This window comes from Centruroides vittatus, unplaced genomic scaffold (assembly GCF_030686945.1).
Source record: "Centruroides vittatus isolate TY-2023 unplaced genomic scaffold, ASM3068694v2 contig_1427, whole genome shotgun sequence".
Taxonomy (NCBI): Eukaryota; Metazoa; Arthropoda; class Arachnida; order Scorpiones; family Buthidae; genus Centruroides; species Centruroides vittatus.
In genome coordinates this window covers 994,642-1,013,562 of record NW_027120893.1, presented here as the reverse complement: position 1 = coordinate 1,013,562, position 18,921 = coordinate 994,642, and the positions used below count along the sequence as shown (strand labels likewise).

At 30.5% G+C, this 18,921-nt stretch overlaps 1 protein-coding gene across 11 annotated transcripts in view; it reads right to left on the bottom strand.

The window, feature by feature from the left end:
• The window catches only part of LOC136968281 (tyrosine-protein phosphatase Lar-like), a 161,579-nt gene that overhangs the window by 22,105 nt on the left and 120,553 nt on the right, over positions 1 to 18,921 (bottom strand). For all 11 annotated transcript variants that reach the window (XM_067262270.1, XM_067262273.1, XM_067262279.1 and 8 more), the window contains 7 exons: positions 17,215 to 17,526; positions 14,297 to 14,494; positions 13,941 to 14,033; positions 8,042 to 8,228; positions 6,652 to 6,859; positions 4,173 to 4,359; positions 429 to 523 (listed from right to left, as the gene is read on the bottom strand). In XM_067262270.1, coding sequence (XP_067118371.1) covers positions 429 to 523; positions 4,173 to 4,359; positions 6,652 to 6,859; positions 8,042 to 8,228; positions 13,941 to 14,033; positions 14,297 to 14,494; positions 17,215 to 17,526 — 1,280 coding nt within the window. The remainder of the gene's footprint in view (positions 1 to 428; positions 524 to 4,172; positions 4,360 to 6,651; positions 6,860 to 8,041; positions 8,229 to 13,940; positions 14,034 to 14,296; positions 14,495 to 17,214; positions 17,527 to 18,921) is intronic.

The window sequence follows — 18,921 nt, the reverse complement described above, 5'->3', positions numbered from 1 at the left end:
TGATAATGTTGAATTTGTCCCATTTACTTACTTATATTGTTCTCTCTCTAATAAAATAAATAAATAAAATAGTAACATATACAACAACCTGATTCAATTTGTAGTGCCAAATAGTCTTCCAGATTATTTATAAAACTATATAGAGGCTAATTTAAAGATTAGAAATGAAGCAATTTGGCTAGAGGTAGCTGGATAAACATCTCATGACGAATTTAATAATTAGAAATAAATTAATTTTTAATTTAAATTTAGAATATTCTAGAAGAAAAGACTGGCCTAGAATGGGAGTTGAGCCTACAATTTCTACTTTCCATGCAGATGCATTGCCAATTATTCTATATTTAAATTAAAAATTAATTTATTTCTAATTATTAAACTTATCATGAGATGGCAGCCTATTTACATAAATTTATAAATAAAATTCTTACAATGTATTTAGAAGGATCTAATTTAGTTGGTGGTTTCCACATTAACCACATGCTGTGTGTCGTGACAGCTTGAGCACGAAGTTGTGTCGGTACATCTGAAAATTAAAAATCATTGTTACATTCAAAATTTATAATATTCTTTGATGTTGAAAATAAAAAAGTATATCATGACAACCTTTAATGAATAAAAATACAAACAAACACATAAATTGCTTACTTCAAGATTTAAATAATTATTAAATATAATTCAGATAAAATTTTGATATTTCTTGAATACAGGTTGACATTCAAAAATCCGGCCATAATCTGGATAATCCGGTTCCTTCAGATTTCCAGCATTGATTTTGGAGTGCATTCTCAAATTTACGTGTTGGCATGACACTGTTTTCTGGAGGTACCTAACTAAAATTCTATACAATTGTTTTATTTAGTTGATAAACATTAAAAAAAAGAAAATTAAACACTAAATGGAAAGAAAATGAAATTTTAAAGGATTACACAGGTAGTCATTTTCTGTTTAATATATACAGCATATATAACCATAAAAAATCTGGCACTCCTCAGGTCTGGAGGTTGCCGAATTTTTGAATGTCAACCTGTACCTATATTAAATAATGAATATACAAAATTTTTCAAAAATATAATTTTATATTTAATTTATTCGGGAAATTTTTCTTCAAAATATATATCAGGTGACGGTTTTTGAATTTAAAATAAAAAGGTACATAAAAAGTGAATGAAAATATTTTATTCAGTGAAGTAATCACCATCAGAATCTACAATCTTTCCCCAATGAGATACAAGTTTGTAAATACTACTCTGAAAAAAAGTCCTGATCTTTAGAAGTGAAGAAATCCTTCAACTCCATTTCCAGCACTGCTTAGTTTCAAAACTGTCAGTTGTCCATATGATTGTCTAGCCACAAATAAGTTGATAATCCAATGGTAATATGCCTGGTGAATATGGAGGGTGGAAAAGAATTCCTCAACCAAGAATATGGAGCTTGTTTCAGGTCACATACATTGTATGAGGTTGGGTATTGTCCTGAAGAAACGTGTCTTTGCAATTAACAAGTGTAAACTGTTTTTGCAGCAGTGCATCTTGACCCCATTGCAGTTGTGCTGAGTATATATCTGCAGTGATTGTTTGGCCAAAAGAAAGAAATTCATAATGAAGAATTCCAGCTGTAGTCCACCAGATACACAATAAAGTTTTCTTTTGATGGTTGTTGGGCTATGGGGTCTATGGGGTATGTGTTAGAGATTAACTGAATAATAACCAATGATGGAAATATTTAGGGTTGTCATATATAACTCATTCTTCACCACACATCAACAACTGTCAAATAAAGGCTCATTATTGTGTCATGAAAATAGTGAAAAGCAGATCATAAGCCTCTGAGCCTGTTATTAGCACTCAGTTCATGTGGAACCCATTTGGTCAGCTTCCAGCTTCTTAGGCAATGCAAATACAAACAAATGGTTTCATCACTACATTAAACCTTTTTGCAAGCTCCTGGAACATTTGTCTTGAATCCAACTTTGGCCACCTTCATTTCATCCTCATCAATGATGCTTGGTCTTCCCTTACAAGGTTCATCTTCAAGAGTCTCATCAATTGATGCAAATTTTCTTAACTTTTGGGCTCTGTGTTCACTCACTATGTTTTCTCCAAATGCTCTACATATCTTGCAGGCTACTTATGTTGTGTTAACCACAGAATAGTATTAGATGACAGTCACAGGTGAAAATCTGTAATTTATTGTAGGCAATTCTTATCATTTCTGGGATGCATGCTAACATTTTTCTCTTCTACTTCAAAGATGGTGCTCAATGAAATATTAGTAATGCAGATTAGCATGGAGAACAAAGGTGCCAGTCAGCTGATCAATACAAGGGTCATCCAGAAAGTTTGTTAGTTTGTTCTGAGATGATGTTGAAAGCAATAGATGTCAAGCAGGTATCTATCCTGAGTCATATGTACACTTCACTCAAAGTAGCTTACATGTTGATTGACTGCACTGTATAGTTGTTGGGTATCATTAAAATGGAAGCAAAAAAATTAACAATCTCATGGAATATGAAGTGCATGCTGTTATTCAGTTTCTGAATGCCAAAAACATTCATCTAAAGGACATTCATCATTGCATTGTGGCAGTGTATGGTGACAATTTGATAGACTGTGTAGGGCCAATCAAAACAAGCAGCATGGCATGTTATGGTGATGCATGTCCTTACATGGCTCACCAAACCACACTCCTGCTTTAATGCTTCAAATGGGACATTCTGCACCATCCTGCCTACAGTCCAGACTTGGCTCCCAGTGACTATCACCTGCTTGGGAATTAAAGAAGTTTCTGAGAGGAAAATGCTGGCAAGTGTTGATGAGTTGAAAGATGAGTCATGCAGTGGTTAAAGGGCTTGGCAGAAGGTCTATGATAACAGCCTTCAAAAAGTGGTCACAAGATACGACAAGTGCTTAAACAACAGTGGTGATTATATCAAAAATGATTAAATCAATGTGTAATATTATAGCAAATAAAAAATTTGAATAAGTAGATTTGTTTTGTAATTATGAACAAATGGGTATTACTTTCTGGACAACCCTTGTACAAAGGCATACGGACTGGAATATGAGTCAGATACAACTTGATCAAACAATCAATAGGCCAAATATATCCTTTTTTATTTTAATATTAAATACTGATATTGTTTTTGATATAGTAAAACAAAGCATCAATTTTAAATTGCAGTAGAGCATCGTTTATCCGAAAGCCGGTCAACCGAAACATCAGTTAACCAAAAGCTTTCCAGTCAGACTGTGTCGTGCCGAATCGAACATTTTTGATACTAGATTAACTTCTAAAATATAATTTTTTTGTTTTTATATTTTTCAATATATTTATTTTGTACAAAATAAAGAAATAATTTTTAACGATACAATAGCCTCAATTATTATTATAAAAATTTTCGTTAGGCTTAAAATTGACGAAAATTCAACACAAAGCGACACGCAATGGAGAAAAATTTCAACATCGAATAGGTTAATATATTTTTTCATACATAATCAGTTATCCGAACAACCCCAGTCCCCAATTGATTCGAATAAATGACGCTCTACTGTATTTGGAATGTTTCTGCTGAAAGAATTTGTTCAAATATATTTGAATCATCAAAATGAGCTTTTTATTTTTCATATATAAAATGTGTAAAGTAAGAATATGCTGAGCAACCATGTCAAATTTCTTTATATTTAGTAAATTACTGAAAATTCAAATTTGTTTTATTTTCCATCTTTTCGTGTTACTGAAAATAAAGCTTATTCAAAAAACTGTGTGTGTGTGTGTGTGTGGTCATTGCGCAAATCTTTAACAAGATTCATTGCCACTTGACTTGCTACTCTGTCAATGGAATTTGAATCAATAAGCCCTAAAATATAATATTTGAAGAGCTATTTTGTTTATTTTAAATGTATTACCACTCTCTTAATACAAAGAAAAACTAGATTTAAATTATTAGAGCAAAAATTTTAGTTATAATTATTAAAAAACATTAACTGTTATAATCTAGCTTCAAAGCAGTTAATTAAAATATTAAAATATGATAAAAATTGGATAGTATTTACAATAAAATAGAAATATAGAAAAATTTTCAATAAATGTATTATATATTCAGAAACCATTTTTTTTTTTATAATAAAATGTAAAACTTAGAAGTCCAATTAAACTTTATAAAATCATATTACCAGTAGGTGTAACACGAACTGTAATTAATTCAGAGAGACGTCCTAATCCTTGTCTAGTCAGAGCAGCTACACGTATGGCATACATTGCATGACTATCAAGCCCACCAATTTCTGCAGATGATGTCAATGGTACTCTTTTACTGTTCCATTGATCCAAATCCTCTACAGCAGTTTGGGTATATAATACCTACAATGTCAATCAAAGAAATATTTAATCTATTTAGCTAAAATTTTAATTTGCAAAATATAATTAAATTTCAAACTTAGCAAATATAAACAAAAGAATTAAAAAATAAAGTTTACATTTAAATATATTTATTTGAAAACATTCATTTAACCAGTCATCTATTTTTTGTTTTTAATTCTTAAGAAAATAAAAAAGACATTTTAGATATATTTTATTGAAAATTCAAAAAAAACTCAAAAATAAATTTTATAATTAATTCTCTTAATGTATTAGTTAATAATATATTTAAAATATCAATAAACATAAAAACATTTTTCGTGAAAAAAGTTACAAGGATAGTGTAAAGAAGATGCTCTTATCACGAGCTTTGAAAATGCTGCAAAGAAACCTATTGACAACATTAAATGAGGTCTTACTCTATACAGGATTCATAGCAGTTTGTCATTGCAAATTTCATTTAAGGCTGTGTACACATTAGAGCGTTGCATTAAACATGCGTTAGCAGCATAAACACTGCACATTTAGCTCGGTGTTCAATGACCGTTTAGTGGGGTAAGTGCACTGGCTCAGTTTGGAAATGGACGTGGAAGTGATTGCTTATGTGTGGCTTCTCTATCATCGCTATAAAAGATGACGGCAGAGGCAAAGAGAATTTTGGGTGCACCCAATATCACAAGATAGACTGACGCATGGAATGTTTGTGACGTATCCAAAACTAAGACAACATGAACCCAAGTTTTTTAATTATTTTAGAATGTCTATAAAATCTCCCAAATGGTCTCCATGTCTCAAATGGCTGGTCTCTTTTGGATTTCATCAATAAATACATCAGTATCGAAATGATCATTCTCCATTTTGGCCAATGTCCCAAAAGTGCGTGATCAAATGTACGACAAAATGACAACTCATGTATCTCAAAGCGTGTGGCTGATGCCCGCAAAATGCGCATTCTAACCAAAATCTATCAACATGCTTTGATGCATGCTTGGTCAGAAGTGCACATTTGAATGTGTATACCTAAGCAGAACTCTTGGTTTTTTAAAATGCGCATTACCAAAGTGTGTACTTCAAAATGCCTAATGTGTACACAGCCTAAATCTAACAGTATTAGGACACTAAAAATTTCTGATGATAACATTGAAAATTTATAGAAATTTCAAACTTATTCTGTATGTATATAATTATTAAGTTCATAAACTAGCAATAATACAAAATTCTTTGTATACATTTCTGTTAACAGCTTAATTGTTCTAACATGATCAATGCCATAGTAATTAATTGTTTGGTGCAATATGGTTCAAGTTAAAAACAAAATATATATATATAAATAAAAAAATACCAATACCTAGTATGATTCACATTTGCTTCTAAACAAATAAGCACTGGTTTCTTATAAATTATAAAGTAATGTGATGATAAAAAGACTATGTCAATAGTTTACGATGTCAGACTGTTGAACATCTGTGAGGCAAAGATAACAAAACATCACCTTGTGGACAGTCAACAGAAAGTATACCTAACCGATCCTAACCAGAAATGTACAAACTGACAGAAAACTTACAATGTTTATTTTTATTTAATCTCAATTAAATACTGTGTGTCTTCGTCTACAGCAGCCTACATCACCAACAATACATAGTATATAACCCCAAAAGCTAGGGATTATTTTTTAATTGTTATTCACTGAGTGCTTCATAAATGCTACACTCTACTTACTTTCCAAACAGATTAGTTGGTTTACTCAGTTTCTAATTAAACTAGTTTCCAAGTGCACTCTTTGGTCTGGTGCCTTAGAAAACTCCTATGCATTATATACAAATAAAATTTTGCACTTTCAATCATTAATTAATCAATTACTTTGGGCAAAAGCATATAACATTAACACATGGCAGCAATTTCTAAGGAAATTTTACAAAATTCTATTTTCTAAATCCATAAGAATTCCATGTTTTCCAAGTTTACCACAAACCCCAAATATAATAAATATAAGAAAATATTATATAGCACTTTAATAATATACTATTAATATATACATATTTTATTATCCATCTTTTTCATTTCCATTGAGAATAAATCTGTGTTTTGTATTACTTTTTCAACAGAAAACATTTAAACAGCATATAGTAGCTGGATTTAACATTTTATGCACATATACATACACAAGCACAAATATATATTATTATTATCTGTATGTGTGTAAGAATATGTATATACATACAGACATACACCATTATATATATATAATAAACTTAAAAATTTTATGTTATAGAGTAAAAAAAACTAATATTTTACCTGATAACCCAAAATATCAAGAAAATAGGGAACTTTATCCCACCAAACTTCTACACTTTGATCTGATGTTGCCATGGCTTGAACATTTGTTGGAGCTGGAGGAACATCTCCAGGAGTTGGCACAGTTATTTTCATACTCCAAGGACCAGGTCCTCTGCTTGTGTAAGCACGTACTCTAAATTCATATTCAGTATTTTCATCCAGCGAGCTAATAATATTTTAAAATAAAAAATTATAAAAACAAGCTTAGACAATAAATATGATAATTTAATATCAAACATGTTAATTTAAATCTATGTAAATAAATTACAATTCATAAAAATATTAATATATTCTTATGGCTTATTATTAAAAAACCATCCACAAGATATTTTTATTATGTCATTTATTTATACATTAATTAAAAGAACTACAAAAGCTATAGAATATTGAATTAATTCTAATTAGTTTACAGATAAATATGTTTGTGGGAATTGAAGAGGCACAATATAATTCTTTTCATTTTTAGCTAATGTCGAAAGTTCTTCACATCTTTGGAAAGAGTCTCTATTGTTTCTTAATAATTATCATTTTTAATTTTTTTAAATAAAACAGACAAAAATAAAAAGTACACAAAAAGTACACTGGGGAATTTTTGAAGACATTTTTGATATGCACTCCATTAGCATCCGGAATCATTTGCAGATAATGTCCAAAGTTCTCCACATCTTCAGAAAGAATTTCTCATGTGACAAAAATCACTATTGCTGAAATTGCAAACTTCAACTTTTTACTGAAATTAAAATTGGTGAAAGATGTTGACCAGGACCATCTCTAGCTGAATGATCCTCTGAGTCAAGTAGACTACAAAATGTTCATTGACCATTCTAACACTGTATTTACAGTGTAGAATCAAGCTTTGTCCTATTAATAATACATTTCTTGAAGGAAATGATGAAAATGATCAGTATTCATTGTATCATTGAAAAATATCAACCCGATAATATCACATATTGATAATGCTCAATTTCCCAAGTTTGCTGAATTCATATATGCTAAGAATGCTGATATTTGATATAGGTTTCAGTATAGTAATCCACAAAAATTATAGTTTTTTCTAGAAAGATATTAAATTTTATACAAGAAAATATAATAAATGTATATTATGATGTGTGGTCTTCACCTGTACAATATGTTATTGCATAAGTATCTATGTTACAACTGATAATTCATTTTATATAATATAATAACAACCAAATCCTATTTATCATTAAAAACCAACTATATTTGCCAGATATTTGGGTTATAACCCAAGAATATTTGGCTTTCAATTTTTTTATAATAAAATTATTGATATTCTATCAGCAAAATATTTTGTACAATTATTAGAATTAAATATATATATTAATACCTGAACACCATCCTTGTCGCTGTGCTATTATGCTCAGATAATGAATGATCTGGTTTCTTGTGAAACTGAATTCCATAATGAGTAATTTTTCCATTACAATACTGTGCCAATGGTGGATCCCAACTAACAACAACAGTTGTAGGACTCTGAAGGCGATGACTCATATTCAAAGGTGGTGCAGTGGGGACTAAAATAAATTACATATTACAGTTATTATTAATGCAATATTATAGTCATTATTTATCAATTTATATACATATATAGACCAATTTGTAAAGATTATACTTTTGTGCATATAACCCCATAAGTTATCTGTGTTTAAAAAACAATTTGAAACAGCTGTAGATTATTCAAGTGGGTAGGCTATATGATGATTTTAAGTTGCAATTACAAGTTCATCGCTATAGAGCAACGGCGGATCCATATGTGCAGGGTATATAATGAGGGCAAGTTATGCAAAACTTTTATTTTTGCAATTTTCTGCAAGGTATATACCATTGTGAGTTATATGCCAAAGTTTCAATCTAAAATTATTAGAAAAAAGAAAAAGAGATTGCTGAATAGAATCTAAGTTTTGGAAAAATGAAGTGGATTTAAAGAGTAACTTAAAATATATATGTAACTATCTGATAAAATATGATTGAATTATACAAACACATATTTCAATTATATTTTATTAGGTGATGATAATAAAAACATAAGAAATAAGATAAATAAATATAGTTATTACATAATTACTTATAAAAGTAAAAATTATTTTCAAAACTCAAACAACTTTTAAGTAATAAGGTAGAATTTAAATTTTAGTTTTGAAGATTTAATTTTAAATTCAATTTTAGCATTTCATAAGTCTCTATTTTAATTTAAAAAGCATGCACATAATTCTATTCAAAATTAATTCATTGATCAAAATTGATATGTCTATTGGATCAAAAATAAATACATTTTTAGACTATTTTCTCAGAAATAGCCATTGAATATGTAGAGAAAAATATAGAAAACTAACAACAGGAATTCTCTCTTATTTAAGAAATTGTTTTTAATTTTTAAAAATTAAAAGAAAATCTTTCTTAATAAAATAAACAAGGATGATTTTAACACCAAGTACTTTATTTTCTGCTTATTTACTTTACATCCAGAGCCATATTGAGTAATCATTCTCACAGAGCCATATTGGCCACAATATAGCTCTGTGGGAATGATTACCCCACTGGACTGATTACTCCAATATTGCCATTCTGGACTATCTTGACTCTAGGTGGATTTTCAATCATCAAGTGCACCTAGAGTGACCAACTTTTTGTAGCGACAACTTGGGATACATCCTTATCAAATCAAAAAGTTAAAGTAATGATGAGTTTTATAATTACATATTATTCTTCTATTAAAACAAAGATTTAATTTATTAATACAAAAATGTAAAAAAAAAAATTATTGGAAATGTGAACATTGAAAGTTATATTGTAATGTATTTTTTATTTTTTATTATGCACAAATGTTAATGGAATAATAGAATCAATAGACAGTAGTGGAACTAATAAAATACATCAGCATAAGTAAAATAAATAATTTTCTATCCTCCAACAAATCTTAAACATTCAACTTTGGCTCTTCAATTTCTTTTCTCCAAAAATAGATTTATTCATTATTCATTTATATTCTCACCCTTTTTATTTCAACCCTTGTATCTACACTACATAAGAGAGATTCTATACACTAGCATTTTACATTTAAAAATAGCATTGTAAGTTGTCAAAAATCATTTTTGTGTAATAATATTAAAAATACTAGGTGTTCTTTTTATTTATCCGTTTTATAAAAAATAACGTTAATATCAACATCACATACTATATTACATTTAAACAGCATTCTTTTTTACACTCATTGACAAAAACAAAAATAACACACCTAGGAGGAGTTGCTGGAATCAAAGAAACTGTATGGGACATATATATATGTATCTACATTACATTTACACATATACAAATGATTACAATATTAAAGCAAAATGAGAAAACTGCACTTCAAAGGAGGCTCTAGTACCCTGTTGGGCATGGTGAATCTCTAGCCTGGATATAAGATGAGATAGGTTGGGCATGAAGGCATATAGAATCTGTAAGGTATCCTGCAGCATATTTGTCTACAGATGTTGAACTGGGCCTCCAGATCTTGCACATTGCATGCTGGCATCCCAGATGTCTCATAAATGTTTGATTGACAATAAATAAAGAGACAAAACAGGCCAAGGAAGTGTTGCTAACCAGGCAGAGAAATTCCTGAGAAAGCTTTGCTGTGTGCAGGCAAGCATTATCCAGCTAAAATATGCCTGTTGGAAGCCCTGCCACGAGAGGGAACACAAGTAACCACAGATGTGCTACATATTGCTGAGTTGTTAGTGTCCCTCTTATCACTGCTAGAGTTGACAACAGTCATATGTGATGGCTCCCCCACTGCATATAATTGACAACAATTTTTCAACATGAAAAAAATACTCTAAAATCATTTTAATGATTTGTTCCATCTAGAAGTCTTCATGAAATGATAAAGTAATATGGGATATCTTGTATCTTTGTTGTGAGGACATGAAAGATAAAAAGTGAGAATGAATTCTTTTGCTTCTACTTATGAATGGAATATAGTATTATTTATTCATTCATTGATTTTCCAGTAAGCCAATCTTTGTTTAAACATTTTAAACTTAGCTTAAAATGTTTTAACTTAAACGATCAATTATTATTAATAGTGCTTAATCCTGACATCTCAACTAAGCAAGTCTTCTTGATATGGCAATAAATTACAATGCACTACACTGGGAAATAGTAAACAATGTATACACAACCAATAACCGGTGTGAAATAATAGAAAACAAAAACTATTGCAAATGTTTTCCAACTCCTGAGTTCTGCTTCAGGCACTATAATGGCTACCAGATGAAATGTCGTTAAGTACTGTACATAAAAAGCTTTTTTGAAAGAAAAATGTAAATTCAACAACATTCATCCGTGCTGTTAATATGAAAAAATTTAAATGTCTTATTTTAGTGACGGATGCAAAAGGTTCTCATAAAGGGATAATTTAATTTTAATACATATTTTGCTAATTGAAAGATTCACAAAAACAATAGGAAGTTAACCATATTCAAAAGAATTAAAAATTTTACTGATGGAGTAATGAAATCTTCTGTGGAATTAATTTTAATTTCATAAGGAATCTAAGCGAGATTATATTTTCTTATACTATGAGCCTAAGCTCCATAAACTCTATTCAAGAATAACTACAAACTTAAAATGCAAAGTTCCTTACACTTGGTGCCAAACATTATTGGTTTTGGTTAGTTTAAATATTTTTGAATGTAAGGAAGCTCAGTAAAACTACAATTCTATCTTATTCTTTCATCTGAAGAGGCTAAAAACATTTATCTTTGAATACCTTTTGTGCTGGAAGTTGTGTGATAAGCATTGTTTTAAAATACATTGGTTAATTTCTTTCCTAAATTTAAGAATACTTTTTAATAATTAAAATATAAAAGATATTACAATATATAATAAATATTAAAATATATAAGATATTACTACCATAAGAAGTTACTTGAGCTCATATCATGCTTGTCACTCAGCCAAAATAGAGCCATCTCCTAATAATTAACTTATTTCAATCCATTCAAGACACAGGCAAGGTCATCAGAATGGTGTAGGAAACATACATTATCAAATTCAACCTGAATATAGTTATCAGCTGTGAAACTAGCCTGCGCCATGGTGTAAAGGCCCTTCCGAATTGTATACTGATGTTTTTTAATTAATACTCATGTTCAGGCATTTAGCCATGGCACCAATATATTAATTTCTTATATTTTGTAATTGATTTGTCCCTCAATCCACTAAGTCAGTGTTCCTCAAACTTTTTGGTCCGCGACCCCCTTTTGCACTAAAAAATTTCAAAGGACCCCCGAAGAATGAGTATGTGTAGAAAAACATCTCGGAGGTAGGGGGTCAATTTAAATTCAGGAGGAGTTAATTTCTTTTGTTTAATTAATCTATCCCATGTTGAAATTTCTCTCTGTTGCGTGTTGCTTTGCTAGAATTTTTGTCAATGTTGAAAAAACAAAATTTGTTAGTCTTAATTATTTCTTTATTTTTCACAAACAAAATAAATATATTGAAAAATATAAAAACAAAAAAAAATGTTATATTTCAGAAGTTAATCTAGTCTCAAAACGTTCTGATTCAGCACAACACAGTCCTCAGAAAAACAAGCAAAACTTACCACTCATGATGGGAAAAAATTCTTGTTCAAATACTGGTGCATCCTTAAATACCCTCTCATGGTCGTGCCAGTGCTGCCAGCTAAAAACGCATATCAACTAAAATAATATCAGAGTATCCCAAGACATAGCCAAATATTGCAGCGCCACAGCACTAATAGAAATTCAAATTTGCCGACTGAAACGCTTTCGGTTGATCGGTTTTCGAATAATCGACGCTCTACCATATTTCTAACTCGACTTGCCTACAGACGCAATGCTGCTAGCAAATGCCGTTCCAAATGACAATGTTGTTCTACGATAGTTCAGGCGGAGAATGGAACTCGGGAGATTCCCCAATAGCGCACAAATTTATGAATATTATATTTAGGCTCGTATTAAAATATTTATATTGTTTTTATTGTTTATATGTGCAATTTATTTAAGTAAAAATTATTTTATATATTTTTTTCCCCTATTATTTCTAAACATGAATCTATAGTAAATTTATAAAATATTTGAATAAAAAAGTGATCTGGAATCAATTTTTCAGCGACCCCCAAGGGGATCGTGACCCCAACTTTGAGAATCACTGCACTAAGTTACTAAGCACACATTTACAATGATTTCAATTCCATTTAAATTTCTTCTAACCTGAAGATGATCATTTAAAACAGAAGAAAATGCTTGTTTTGTTTAAAATACAGGTAACCCCCGCATAACACAGGAGTTACATTCCAAAAAATTGCTATGTTATATGAAACAAAAAACTAGTGCAAAAAGGGGGATTAGATTCCAAGAATTAAAAAAACATGCTGTTAAATCCTTTTTTAAATCGGATTTATTATTCACAAGTCGAAAGGCCCAATGCCAGGCATCGGGGCATACAAAATTACAAATAAAAATAACAATATACTGAATATTATACTGTAAAAATATAAAATAAATTTTATATTGTTAATTTAAATTAATTTAAATACTTGCTAGGGGCGCCCCTAGTGGCCATTTTTGGCATACATTAATAGAATCCGGTTTTTCAGCTTTATATAGTATATTTTTTTTCATGGGTAAAATACTTATTTATTATTTAAGTAAATACTTTACCAGAGGATTATTCATCCTATATGATGATCTCAACTTGAGCATCATCAACTGGTAACAGTTGTTATTACATTTCATGTTGTAGGAGGGTTTTACCTAATTCCCGAACCGTGTTAGAGTGAACCCGTGCTATAGAAGTGCCGTGTTATACAGGGGATGTTCCCAATTTTCGAACCATGTTAGAGCAAATCCGTGCTATAGAAGTGCCGTGTTATACGGGGGTTACCTGTATATCCATTTTTGCTGGTTATTGGTGTCTAGGTGTACTTATCACTACATTATACCAGTATTCTGGTAGTGACTGTGTAAATAAATGACAACATGATCTTGCACAAATTACATTTTGATAAACTTTTTTTACAAACAAAAAATTGCATTTGCAAATTATATGTCACTGCAGATAATAGGCAAAAAATTATGATAAATGTTTTAAATAATTAAATAGCAATGATATTATCAAGATAATTATATTTGTTAAATCAATAAATGTTATAATTTAACTTATTACAGTACAGTTTTTTACTACTTTTCACTATAATATTTTATCATTTTTACCTCCTTCTGGTGTATCAAGATATGCAACCGATTCTTGTCCCCATCCTAAAGCATTTCTTCCTGCAAGACGAAAGACATAACGAGCACCACGATCTAAAAGGAATTATATTAATAATAAATAATTTATAAACAGAATATATAAATGAATTAAATATATTTACAAATTTCAAATTGCTATATTATATAACTCTGTATGTATAAACATAATAAAAATACTAATGAATAAATGATATTAAATTTTAAAATCATATTCAGAAAGAAGAAAAGAAGTTATTTGATTTCGTTTTTGCTTTTTGATTTCTTGAGTGAATCTATTACACTAGTTTTTGAAAATGCTATTTGTTTATTTGACTTACCTAAATTCTGAACAATTGTTGTATGATCCAATGGATTTATTTCCAATTCTTCCATATGAATACCATCAGTTCGTCCATAACTTAATCTGTAGCTCAGCAATTGACCATAGATATGAATAGGGCGTGTCCACTGAATCTGAACTTGAAGATGAGGTTCTTCCTGCATTAACTGAATGCTAAAATCGGGTTTAGTTGGTACTAAATAAGAAAAAAAATTAAGTACAGAAATTAGATTTTAATGAAACAAGTCGAACTTTTAATTATATCTATCAGGTCAGTCCATAAGTTCATGCGTCTTTTTATCTACAAAAAAGGCAGCAAAAAATTTTAATTAAATTTTATTTCAATCTATAATGTATTCACCATTATTTTGTACACTTTCTTGCCATCTTGATGGTAGTTTTTTAATCCCGTCTTCACAAAATGATTTCGGTTTTGAATCAAAATATTCAGAAATAGCCTTTTTTACATTGTTCTCATCCTCAAAAGTTTTCCCTTTTAAAAAATTCCACAAACTGTGAAAAAGATGATAATCACTGGGAGCAATATCTGGCGAATATGGTGGATGAGGTAAAATTTTCCAGTTGTAGCTTTCAAGTTTCTGTACAGTTATTTTTGCAGCGTGTGGTCTGGCATTGTTATGCTGCAAGAGAACCTGCTTTCTGTTCACTAACGACAGTCGATTTTTTTTCAATTTTTCATTTAAACACTCTAATTGCTCACAATACATTTGAGCTGTAATTGTTTGAATAGGTTCTAACAGCTCAAAGTGAATTACATCTGACATATCCCACCAAACAGACAAAGAAATTTTTTTGGATGCAACCCACTTTTGCAGTCGGTTTTGGCTGCTTGTCGCGATCCATCCATTGCCTTTTTCTTGTCACATTATTATAGAGGATCCATTTTTCATCTCCAGTAACCAGCCTATCAAGAAAAGGTTCTAAAGCAATATGGGATAAAAGAGACGTGCAAATGTTTACATGTTGTTGTCGGTTAGCTATTGACAGTTCATGTGATATCCATTTTCCTAGCTTTGAAACTTTCCAATTTGTTGTAGGCGTCTATGAACAGTTCCACGGGATGAATTTAAACGTTCCGCAATTTCATCAACTGTTAAAGATAGTTCTGCTTCAACTAATGCAGAGAGAGCATCATCATCAAAGTCAACAGGTCTTCCAGTACGAGCCTTATCCTCCACACTAAAATCATTGTTTCTAAATCTTTCAAACCACTTCTGCGCAGTCCTTGCACTAATTACAATTTGATTATGTACAGTATTTATTTTTTTGGCTGCATTTGTAGCATTCTCACCACTTAAAAATAAAAAGTATAAAACATATCTTTTATATTCATCGGTTACTTCCATTTTAAAGAAAATAAACAACTGAAATGTTCACAATTCTGAACAGTATTATATGAATGAGATCCAATTTAACACTTCAGTATAAAAATTATCACATTAGACTGACATTTTTAACAGCAAAACAAGATTTTTCTGAAGGTCATAAAAATGAGCATGGACTTATGGCAGTGGTTCCCAACCTTTTCTAGGATGCGGAACACTTTTGTGAGCAATTTTCTTTAGCGGAACACTTACTTAAGTTAATATGAAATACATAAGCTTGTCATCAGTTATTTTATTAGAATTGAGCAGTTATAATTCAAAATCTCTACTCATATTATTAATGCCAATTCTAAGACAGGAAAATAATATACCTAAATAACTTTAATGAAAAACTTGTGCCTGATGTTTTTTACATATTTCATTCAGTTTTTATCATTGCCTTTATCTTATTCGAAACAGTAGTACACTCCATAAGTACGAGTCGTACATATATATTTAAGTTTATGAAAATTTTATGATTTTAATTTTTTGATATTCGGCGGCTCGAATACGATTGTACACTTTCCGATTTGCAACTAAATCTGCGGAACACTTGGGAGATGCTAACGGAACACCAGTGTTCCGCGGAACACCGGTTGGGAACCACTGACTTATGGACTGACCTGATAATTTCAAAATAATTATTATTTAAAAAATTATATTATTTTCTTTTCTCACTCAAGTATAAGCTTTGTTTTTTAATTGCTATTATAATCTGTAGTGCTGCGCCACTTTATTGTTTTGTTTGTATAGTTATATATTATATTGTGTATATAAAACATCGTTACGTGTCGGGATCTACTTTTTGTATGATTGTTTGCAGAATAGTATACTGTATCACTGTTCCTGTCTACACCAGTCAGAGTGGGCTAATTGCCCAAAGACAAGTCACGTGAGGAAGGGAGCATTCGTGCATGACGGGTAATATAAAAGGGACCATTGCACATGCTGAAGAACTTTTTTCTGGTTTTACTTCGTGGAAAGCTAATCCGTTTCCATCCACAAGAACAAGACATCCTCAACCTCGTGGTGTGTATCTATAGACAGTATATAGTTTACGGAACAAAGTAAGATTATTATTGTAAACGTGTTATATTTGTTTACAATAATTTATTTGTTTGTAGTATTATTGTTCATCAGTTATTGTATTGGTTATAATTGTTTATTATTGTAAACGTGGTATACCCGTCAACAATACTATTGTTGGCCCTGATCCTTGATTTTATTAAAGTCGTCATCATCTTGTTTCAATTAGTATTGTACAGTCCTTTATTTCGTTTACACCCAGACTCAATATATTCCGATATATTAGAGATCAAAACAAATCATATTACCCATTAATCATTATTCACACTATTATTAAAAAGTCTTATTCTAATGAGAATTTTATATAGAATAAATTTAAAACATTAATAAATGAAAAAAATAGCTATTACAGCTTTTAAATTAGCTATTAGCTAATGAAAATTAGTTTATAAACTGTAATTTAAAATTTTATAATGCAATTAAAATTATTCAACCTAATACTTACCACCCCCTAATGTTTTCACTGTTTTCGCTCTGCTACGTGTCCCATCTCCTTTTCTTGTAACAGCTGCAACTTGTACTGAATATTCAGTATCAGGTTGTAAGTTTGTTACGTTATATTCTTCTGCATCTTCTTCGGCCACGTCGTATCTTATCGGTTCATTTATCAAATCGCCTTCTTTATTCATTTCTTGTACGTGAATCTGATATCCACGAATTAGACCGTTACGATCTCTATTGGCAGGAGGTTTCCAACGTACACTAATTGCAGTACTATTAATTGGTGTGACTTTAATTTGCTTGGGTTCACCAGGAACTAAAAAATTTAAATATTTTTCATTAATCAATTAATAATAACCTTAATCTTAAATGCGAAGAAAATTTCATAATTCATGTATCCAGTAATTTTAAACACATAAGCTACAAAAGCAAAACACAAAAGATGTTCAATTATTATCTCTTTTAACTTAATGTCTTCAAATTAAATACACAAAAAATCAAAAATCCAGCAGTTTATAATCTTAACTTTTAAAAATGACGAAAAATATTGTTTTTATTTAGAAAGTAAAAGTTTTTTGTGTGTTTAACTTAGCAAAATGTGTTCTTTTTCAAAATTATATTATTAATTTTTACATAAATCATCATTACAAGTGAACTACAAAAATTTCCAATTAATTTTTTGTAGCTCATTTTATTCCATTGAATTATAAAAAAAACAGTGGCGTGCCGTCATTGGAAGCGATGGAAGCGCCGATTCCACCTTCCAATGACCTTCCCTTGTATTTTATAAAATATAAATTTTCATATTAGAAAGAAGTTTAACATACTTTGAATTAATTAAAATTAATATTTTATTACAACTGCATTATGTATCTTTTACAAATTTCTATACTACATGTGAAAAAAAACGATAAGATTGCTATTGTATATTCGAATAATTCGGTGGCGGAAGGAATGTCGAAACCGGGTCAGTCTCCAATCAGCCAGATTATATAGGCATTAGCACATGCGGTTTAAGAGCACCAACCTCACCCGGTTTAGCTGGTAGAAGCGACACACGCGTACGGAGTCCAACTTTATAACCCGGACCGGTTCTGAGCTGTTAGCCGCCTGCCTGTCAACTTCCAAGCAGCCAGATTATAGGCATTGGCGCATGCGCTTTACAGAGCACCAACGTCACGGTTTAGCTGGTAGAAGCGACACACGCGTAAAGAGTACGCGACTTTATATCATGGAGCGGTTGTGGGCTGTTAGCCGCCTGCTAGATATTCAACCACCCTCGCCCAATTATGTGAATCATGAGCAGACTAGATCAACGACGGGCAACCCGCGGGCCAGCTACGGCTGGCGAAAAGTTTCTATCCGGCCCGCGAGATCTTTAATAGATTATTAAATTGGAAAAATAACTATTAATTAGTTATTTTTCCAATTCTTTGTAATTTTCGAAAACGATAAAAAAAATAAATGTAGTAATTAACTTTTTATTTATTTATTTCATATTTGCAGACTAAAAAAATTACGAGTCACAAGAAGACGTCAATTAACTACTACGGCGCGGAAAAAAACGTAAAATTTATTCTGGCCCATGTTATAAAAAGGGTTGCCCACCCTAGACTAGATTTATAACAACCCAACCGATAGGAGTTTACTGGCACGTTTTTATGATAGTTCTGTATATTTGACAGGAGTTTAAAAAAACTCCATTAAAATA